Consider the following 10,225-nt stretch of genomic DNA (forward strand, 5'->3'; position numbering starts at 1 on the left):
AATTAATTCACAAGTGCTAAACAATAATGAAACTTGGAAAGACTTCTAAGTAAATGTAATTAATTCATAAGTGTTAAATTCAATTAAGTGTGCAATGATTAATGAATGAAAATACCTAAGTTAATTAAATTGAGAATGCAAAGGGAAACACAGAAAAATGTGGAAAATACCAAAATTGCTAAAATTATTAATCACACAGAATATAAAATGAAAAGACACACTTCCAATAAGAAAATGGATAAATGCACTTTAAATGAAACAAACACAAACACAAAAATTTGCAATGTGTAAAAATGTAAATCTTTTCACTCAAACCATTGTAACTATTAGTTATTAGTTTTTACCTAACCATCATAACCAATAATTATTAGTTATTAGTTGCAACTAATAAAAAATATAACACTTTACCTTGCTGCAGCTTGTTAAAAAAAATTCACAAAAACAGGTGCTGATACACACACAATGTTTGTTCAGATTCCACAAAAAGCACTAAATAATACTAAATAAACTCTAAGAAATATCAAATCTTAAATCTACGAGTTACGAGTGACCAATTACGTTACGTTAATATAATCTCAAGTATGTCGAGAGAGAGAGAGAGAGAGAGAGAGAGAGAAAGATCTGAACGCTTTGAGGATTTAAGCCCGAATGAAATCTTTCAATTCACACAAGAGCTGGGCAGTGGATCTGGCACAAAACGTTTTGGGCAATGAGGAAGATGATACAATGCTTCCAGAAACTTCGAAAATTGACGTAACTTTACAGACAAACTGTGAAATCTGCACATGGTATTCGGCAAAGACGAACGCGTACAAAACGAGTATACATTCATATACGTACCAGTTCAAAAAAGACACATATTTGACCGAAGCAAAAGTCCCTATCAGATATGATGACAGAATTCCCAAAACACAAGGAAGACCTCAAGGTCTCTAATCAAATGTGTTGACAGATTAGGAAAGCAAAGCAGAAGCTTCGGGTTCTCTTATCGCAAGGCGTTGACATAATAGGGAAACAATTCCAGTTTTGAAGGAACAAAGATAATCTCTTTCTTTCTTTACTACATTATATATTCTTTTTAAATTATGTTATACGAAATCTGAACACACATTTTAAAATATCCTAGCTAAGGAATCTGTAAAAATGTTGTAAAATTCTAGACATAATATTTTATACAGTCAGAGAGGGGATATATGGGTTTTGAAAGTAGTAATATATATGTATGTAAAAAGGAGGAATTTATAGATTCATCATTTTTAACTTCCCATGGAGACAGAGTCCGAGCGACAACCTAGAGAAGGCTGATAAATCTTTTCTGGATGGTGTGACACTAAGATGCTTACTTAAGTAGGTTAATGTTCGTTCTGTGGGTATGTGAGTTTGTGAGGGCTTGTTCAAGGTGCCTTTGAAAACTGGCTGTGACCAGTTATTTGGGGCGTTGAAGAAGAGTGTGAATTCATGTGTACCTGTACGAACTATGTCCATTCTTAATGGCATGGTTTAGCCAAGAACTAGGGAGACAGCTACGGGAGAAAAGGCAGAATGCTGGGATAGCTCTGCGAAAGTTATATTTGTTTCAGTGTTGACATTCCAAGCAGCAATGGGTGAGTTATTATAATTAAGCCAAAGGTATGGCTTGTTTTGATATCTTGTAAAGATGTTCTATTTCATTTAATCTTTTGACTTTGTCTTTACAATTGTGTGTGCTCACTAGTATGTTCTCCTGTCTTTTAAACAGGCTGATCTAGTGAGGGGACCGAGTGTCCTGGTGAGGGGGCTAAGTGTCCTAGTGGAGGGAACTATAATATTTTAGAGAAGAGATAATTGGTGTGACTAATTACTAATTAAAGACTATATAAATACCGGGGGCTTGTCTGTGAGACTTGAACCATTATCATTCAGTTAATTATCCCGTAAGAATTTGAATTATTCAACTAGTACTTTGTTTTTAAATAAACATATATATTTTTGTAGATCCGACTCTGATTTGATGACCTTAGATAATGGAGAGAGAGAGAGAGAGAGAGAGAGAGAGAGAGAGAGAGAGAGAGAGAGAGAGGGGAGGGACTGAGTGTAACCAGTTCACCTTACGCTATGGCTAAATGCATACCAAATATTAAATACAGGGGGGGCGATGCCTTCGCTGTTAATATATATATATATATATATATATATATATATATATATATATATATATATATATATATATATACACACATGCAAAAGCTACCAAAACGATGTTCTTAGCATATAAGATTTTTATTTCTATCCACCCGACTTCATATTATTGATCAGTCACCAAAAGGACTTATTTCTCCCCCTTCAGTGGAGAAGTAGATGCCATTTGGCCCCTCCTTTTAACAAGATTTAAGTCTGGTCTTCTGTTACATAAGGGTTTGATAAGCACTCCCTTCATTAGTCTACAACCACGTAGTCTATATTTTCCTCTTCAGATGAGCTGCAAAACGCCACTCCTGGGGAAGAAGTCCTTCTTGACCTTCCCGAGGAAGACGAAGTGTGGGTGGCTCTCTGGAACAAACTTGGCCGAGAAGTCGGAACTGAACTCAGCTTGTTCCACGAGCTGGAAAAACACCGACATCTCAACATAAATGCATCAAAAGATTGGTCAATTATCTGCATAAATAAAGTGGTATGTTTGTCATTATTGGTATATATAGTTCATCTGAAAAATTTATTTGATAAGATGATGCACTAGAATAAGTTAATTTTTCACTCCCTGATATAGTTAACGTTATTATTAGACAAGTTTAAGTTCTACGTGAGTTTCGTTTTCCCTTCACATTCAGGAATTGGAGCACATAAAATCCATAAAAAGTTTCTTTTTTGTTCTTTTCCGTTGGCGATAAACACGCTATAGGAGGTATATGATGTTCATTGGATTTTCGTTTTTCAGCGGATCCTTTATGGAAATGATGTTCACCCTGTATATAACAAAAGCCTGAACGGAAGGCGGTTGCAGATGAAAAGCGACGGCGAAATTCACTTCCAAGTGTTCCCCGTTCCTTTGAAGTCAACAGGTGTGTGTCTGAGCGTGTTTTGCGTGTTCATATCAATACAGTATAGTATTTTTACAATAGCAGATATATTTACTTAATGTAATTTACTACTCCGAAGTTATTCGTTAGTAATCTCAATTTCTCACCTTCCTATAAAGTTTCACGGAAACTGAAGGTGTAAATGACTTCTCATAAAAAGAACGCATCAATGCTTGAGTCACACAACTTTAAAAAACCATCACAAGGAGACGAGCATTTTACCCCTTTCCTCTTATTTTGACCTTATTTTTGGTTGAACCCACTGTGCGATTCATTACAACTGATAATACGATTGTAAACATTTATTTTCATTGTGTAAATCTTAAATGAATGGAAAAAGAACAGTTGAAATTCAATGGACTTTTAAAGTTGATCTCAGGAGGCTGAGGGACATTACAGCCTAAGCATCCAAGGAACTATAACTCTGACTTCAGTCAGAAGTTTTGGAGTGGTACTTTAGAGGCAGCTACGCTGAGTGACTGCTGCAGAGCCAAAGCATGATCGTTGATACTATCCAGGATAATAAAATAACGTGGAGTGAGCCTCTTTGACGAGGTGAGGCCGAGAATGTGTGAGTCTGTCAGTTAGTTTCTTTGTTGGAGTGTGAACGCTCAGGATGACACAATACTAGTGTACCGTCATACACTGATAGACACTGGCCTTTCAGATGCAGCCCCTCCGCCAGCCACATTCCTCATCGCCATAGCAGTCGTAGCAACCTCTGTGGTCATTCTGGGAACTTTCTTTGGATGCAGGTTCTTCTGGAAGAAGAGAAATGCAGGACCGACTGAAGGTAAGGATTTCTTGAGCGAAGGGACAGGGGAAGAATGGTACTACAGCCTTCCGGTCTCAGAGCATTTCTTGAGGTTGCTGCCCCCCCCCCCCAGCCTCCCCTCTCCCCACCTCCCCCAACCACGCCGTTTCTTAGAATAGCAATAGATGCTCTTGGTGGACTGGTGGTTGGCAGGTCAAGATACATTCCACAAAAAAGCAAATGTGAACCGGATGATGTCCCAGTTAACTCACACAATAACTAAGTGGTATAGGTCTTTTTAAATGTCAGTTGGGTTCATAGTTTGTTACCTACCTATCACACATCAGTCAACTCAGCTGAAAATGGGTACAAGTGAATGCTGGGGTCAAGAAAAGGGCGTATGGCTAGCAATCTCACTCATGCGTTGCATTTTCGAAAGCAGAGCTATAATGTTTGAATGTGATTATAACTGCGTTTTGTTTAAAGGATCAAGTACCAATGCTCAAGTAAGGTAGGACTGATCAGCATGAGCAATATACGGACTGGAAAAATGTGAAGCATCATACAGCCAACTGGCAATCTCATTCTCATGAGCCAGACGGACAGGATTCTAAGGGAAGAGAGAAAGAGGAAATGTCCCATTCTGTTCTTTCATTCCAGAATCTCATTATTCTTTTTTTTTATTATTTCCTGGTTGACTGGCTCTGTTCTATCCCAGAGAAGCTAACTATCAACTTGCATTGCAGGTGAAACAGTTTGCAATGTCCACCATCAACAACCCCAGCTCCACCGATGATGTAGTACCAACGGCAGAACACTTCAGAGGAAGTTCATTTCACGTCAGTGAAAACAGGCTTTACGGCTTTGTCATCCGCAGATGATTCAGCAGTCAGGAACAGACGCATAACGTCACTCGTGGGAGAAAGTTGGAGGTGTCTGGTTTGTGTAGTATGTCCTGTTTCAGAAACAATTATCCAACTGCGATAGTTTTTTTTTATCGTAAGAAACCATTTTCTAAATAAAAGGTATATGCTTCTATGAAAGTCAGTACTATTTGAAAAAATCACTAGTTTTTTTATAGAAAATTTTACTCAGATTGTGGAGAAATGATTTATGATCAATAAATGACCGCTTTGGTAAGAAGGGCTCAAAAGGACCGCTCTCCTTATGGTAATCAAATTTGTAATGAGAACCTTTTTCTTGGCAGTTTTCACTCATAATTTGCTGACTGAAAATGACATTATATTGCCTGAATTGAAGCTCTTGTTTATTAGCTTTATTTACTTAAAGACTTTTGAAAGTTTGAATGTAAATGAAGACTCCAGAGGGGCATCCTCCCTGTTTATCTGCTCTTAAATCACTGGGTCCTTCTTTTGGAAGTTTGTCTACAAAATGAAACTAGATAAACAGACTGACTAGGACTGAGAAGGATTCTGTCGACCACCGGGGAGTACCAGCAGCCATGAATCAGAGACGGAGCCTCGTTTCTCCAGGGATCTCACCACTCAGTTGGATCGCATTTCCTGAACGAGAACCCTCTGAGAGAACGGAAGGAAGCAGTCCTCAGTGCACCTTTGACAGAAGCCGTTTTCCTTCGTCACAAGAAACGGCTTGTGGCGATGTTGAGGATTTTCTTTCTCATGTTATGATGACATTCATTACAGTCATTTTCGTTATCCTTAGATACTTATTTACCTGATTCAGTCAAGTGTCTTTCTGTGAAGTAAATCCATATTCTTAGTCCTGATACTGAATTTTATTTCAACCTTTTGCCAACGAAGGAAAATTTCCATATAATCTGTAGAACTGACGATACAGTTATATATGTGGACATAAAAAGCTCATCTAGATTGCCTTGAAAAGAATCATGTTCACTGACTGCATACATTTTGTGTACTCTAAGATTATTGAAGCAGTAGTTTTACGGCCTGTGGGAATGTGTAACAAATAGTGTCTATTCTTTCCTACAAGTGAAAATATGACCTGATGACTGCAGCATTTTTCAGGATGAACAACTCCACGATCATTCTTTGCAATTGTGTTCGCGATGATGTCAACTGTAGGGATGGTTTGTCTTGCACAAAAAGGAAAATAAGTATGAGCCGACCTATTAAAGTTTGCAAGAGAATCAGGGAACCTCACACTGTCCAAGTTGAATATTTTTGCCTTTTGTAATCATTATTGAAAAATGACCCAGAGAAAGTTTCTTGATTGATTGATTATGATTGTAGATAGGATAAAATTACTAATCTATCACATACCCAAGACAGGAACCTATGTCTCAAATTCCCAAGTCTGGGACATTCACCAGCAAATGTCTCACAGTCAATGGCACAGTACAGTTCTCGCAAAATGGTGGATTTTCACGAGACATCAAGAACCCATAGTTGAGTCTTGTATGTCCAATCCTCACTCTGCACAACATCGTTTCTTGTCTCCTTGGCATATACAGATATGACCAAGGAGACACCGATGACGTGATACTACGCATTTTTTTATTAGTTAAAATATCCTCCCATTGGGGGACTGTCAACATTTTTTAATTCTCTGACCTACTAGAGGATACAAATCCCGATATGGTAGTAGGCATCTTGTGGGTTCTGGGGAGCTGACCGCAGACTTTGCAAGTTGGTCAGCTTTCTCACTCCCAGCCATCCCAACATGGGAAGGAACCCAACAGAACTTTATTTCTTTCACTCTTCTTTTTAGTAGAGTTTCGGAACGACTATATTTTTACACTCTGTCACAAGACATCAAGCTACAATGCAGACCTGGATAGAGACCCAAAGGAATAAGACTATTGTGGAAAACTCCGCCAAATGCCCAGAGAAAATCCTTACTATGTTTATTCTAGTTACTCAGAGGAAAACAGGACATTGCATGGGATAGCATTCCTGAAAATTATATTGATAATAAAATATCATTTCTAATTAGACCAAGGATATGGCGATCGATACGAATCTCACATTTAATTCAGCTCCTTCCGCATCTGAATGATGAGGCTTCATTTACATTCTGAAACAGATCTCCAAATTATGTCAACCTTCCGTTGTCTTTCGCCAATAGCCGTTTTTATGGGTAAGTGTTATTGCAGCTTTAGAAGATTCTCTTGTGCATGTAAGGAGGGAGGCAGACAGAAAGTTCCCTATCTCAAGAGCGTAAAAGAAAAAGGGGTAGTGGTGAAGGGGGAAGGGGGAGGAAAGCTAATAATAAAAAAATGTGCCAGTTACAGAGAGAGAGAGAGAGAGAGAGAGAGAGTGGGGGAGTGGGAGAGTTCACGCCTTCTTATAAAACAATAATTAATGATAAATGTTAAAGTCGTAAGTTCAGACAAACTATATAATGCATCAGGAGAACACCTTGTACTGGTTGTTATCATGAGAGCAGTAAAGGAAAGTCCAGCCTTTTGAACTAACATTTTCATAGCCTAGTAGCTGAAGGCCAATAACCCGGAAAGACCACGAAACCAAGAGCCCAACTTAGTCATTTCATGTCCTGTGATATATCCGTAAAATGCAAAGATATTATGCTAACATAATTTTTTTTTTCATTTTCCTGTATTTAGAAATAAAATACACAAACTTCAAATGGAAGGAATGTAAGAGGGCATTGCAAAAGTCACACGAATTTTACCTGAATAACAATAACCGCGAGAGAAGAATACAAAATCACTATTACATTGCCCATCGAACTCGGAAAAGCACCAACGGAAATCTGAGGATCAGTAATGACTGAATCCGCTGGAGTTCAAAGGCGAACAAGGGTAAAAGGAACTCACTCATGTTGAAGAACAGCTACTACAGGAACTTCAACTGCCAAAGATCAAATACTGGACTGGTTTCTTGGTAAGTGGTGACAAGAGTCGTGTTTTATACATATTTGTATATGTGTATATATATATATATATATATATATATATATATATATATATATATATATACATACATACATACATACATACATACATACATACATATACATACATATATATATATATATATACATATATATACACATACATATATATACTACATATATATATATATATATATATTATATATATATATATATATATATATATATATATATAGTATGTATGTATGTATGTTTTGTGTGTGTATTGTGTCGAAGGGTTCCCAATATCTGGTCATTACAGTTATCAATCATAGAATTCAAAGTTACGTCACGGAAGCCAGATACTTAACTTTCATATCAGATAAAATACGACTGAGTACACTGAAGGCAACAGTGATTCCCAAAAAGCTTATTAAATAAGCGAGAAATCAGACTGATTTTATCAAAACAGACTAAGATTATCAAAACAAGTGTGAGGTATTCATATAAGCTTAAACTACTTAAAGGGCATCACTCCGTCAAATACCTTTATCTGTCTCCCCTGTCTTGAATCACTTCAAGAAAATTGAAGAAACAGCACAATCTATCACTCTGGCATGTACACAGACTTATTCCTATCACTGGTGGCCAATAAAAGACACACTGTTATAAAAACTTTGAATACAAAAATATATTTATAAATTCAACATTTTTAAGTAGAAGTCACAGAATTACTGTGTAGCAAATTTTACTATTACTTAAGAACAACACAATATTTAATTAATTCTTGAATTAAACCAAAAAGATAAATTTATCAAGAAATTAAATCAATCAAGAAAAATGTAAACTATTAAGAAAAATTTAAGGTTTGAAAAGAAAATTTAAGCAAATGAAAATTACCACAATTATTAAAGTGTAAAATTGAACCAAGTATGCAATACTAAATCATTAAGAAACACTTAAGGAAGTTAATCAAACATGAGAACACAAAATGTGTAAATGCATCAAATTTTGGCACAGGAAAAGATACCAAATGAGTGGCGTGGGAGTATATTGATCCCAATTTTTAAAGGGAAAGGCGATGTCCAAGAGTGTGGTAATTATAGGGCATTAAATTGATGTCCCACACTTTGAAGATACTGGAAAGGATGATAGATGCTAGACTGAGAGAAGAAGTACAAATAGGTAAAGAGCAGATGGGATTTATGAAGGGAAGGGGAACAACAGATGGTATATTTTGTCTGAGGCAAATAATGGAGAAATTCGGGGAAAGACAAAGGGACCTACATATGGTATTCATTGACCTTGAAAAGGCTTATGACCGAGTCCCGAGACAAGAGGTATGGAGGAGCCTGAGGGAGAAGATGGTGCCAGAGAAGTATGTGCGATTGATACAAGAGATGTACCGGAATGTATTTACCAGAGTGAGGAGCAGTGTTGGGGAGACAGAAGGTTTTGAGGTGAGAGTAGGATTTACACCAGGGGTCGGCTCTGAGCCCATTTATCTTTAACATAGTGATGGATGTTATAATAGAGGTAAGTAAGGGAGACAGTACCATGGAACATATTGTATGCGGATGATATTGTTCTGTGTGCACAGAGCAGGGAAGATCTGGAAGTGATATTGGAAAGATGGAGACAAGTACTGGAGGACAGAGGAATGAGAATAAGTAGATCCAAGACAGAATATATGTGTACCACCACTGAGGGGGATGATAGAGAAAGTATTCAGCTTGGTGGAGAGCAAATAAGGAGAGTTGATAAGTTTAAGTATTTGGGATCTTTTGTTAACGCTGGAGGAAGTATGGAAGAAGAAGTAAAACATTGGGTACAGGCAGGCTGGAACAACTGGAGAGCGGCCTCGGGAGTTCTTTGTGACAAAGAGTGCCACTTAGGTTAAAAGGAAAATTTCACAAGACGGTGGTAAGAACAGCAATGCTGTATGGTACGGAAACAGCAAGCATGAGAAAAGCAGAGCAGAAGAAGATGGATGTGGCAGAAATGAGAATGCTTAGGTGGATGTCTGGGGTAACAAGAGTGGATAGGATCAGAAATGACTACATAAGGGGGTCAACTAAGGTGGTGGAAGTATCAAAGAAAGTGCAGGAGGGAGGCTGAGATGGTATGGACACCTGTTGAGGAGAGATGAGGACCACGCTGGGAGACATACTATGGGGGTGGAGGTGCAAGGAAGAAGAAAAAGAGGGAGACCAAGAAAGAGATGGAAGGACTGTGTGAGAGGAGACTTAAATGAGAAGGGAATTGATGAGGCAGAAGCACAAGATAGAAATAGATGGAAACGGCTCATCCGAAACGGCGACCCCATATAAAAATGGGAACAAGCTGGGAAGAAGATAAAATGTGAAAAATTATGATTGTAAACACATGAAATGTGAAAAAAGCAACTTTCAACAAACAAAACTTTCGCAAAGCACAGAAAATCGAAATGTGAAAAAATGAAATAAATTCACCAAGTATTTTAAATAGACTTTAAAACTAAAAATATCACTTTATCTTGTAACCCAAATATTTACTTTTGCTGTAACTTCATAATTCCCCAAAACACTTCATAGGCCTGTTA

The 10,225-nt window shown here is 37.4% G+C and overlaps 1 protein-coding gene across 1 annotated transcript in view; it reads left to right on the forward strand.

The window, feature by feature from the left end:
- LOC135209793 (uncharacterized) overlaps positions 1-10,225 on the forward strand; it is a 128,333-nt gene that overhangs the window by 28,165 nt on the left and 89,943 nt on the right. The window contains exons 6-8 of the mRNA XM_064242571.1: positions 2,454-2,650; positions 2,915-3,038; positions 3,724-3,849. Of these exons, the coding sequence (XP_064098641.1) occupies positions 2,454-2,650; positions 2,915-3,038; positions 3,724-3,849 (447 nt within the window). The remainder of the gene's footprint in view (positions 1-2,453; positions 2,651-2,914; positions 3,039-3,723; positions 3,850-10,225) is intronic.

The sequence above is a fragment of the Macrobrachium nipponense genome, chromosome 38, assembly GCF_015104395.2.
Source record: "Macrobrachium nipponense isolate FS-2020 chromosome 38, ASM1510439v2, whole genome shotgun sequence".
Lineage (NCBI taxonomy): Eukaryota > Metazoa > Arthropoda > Malacostraca > Decapoda > Palaemonidae > Macrobrachium > Macrobrachium nipponense.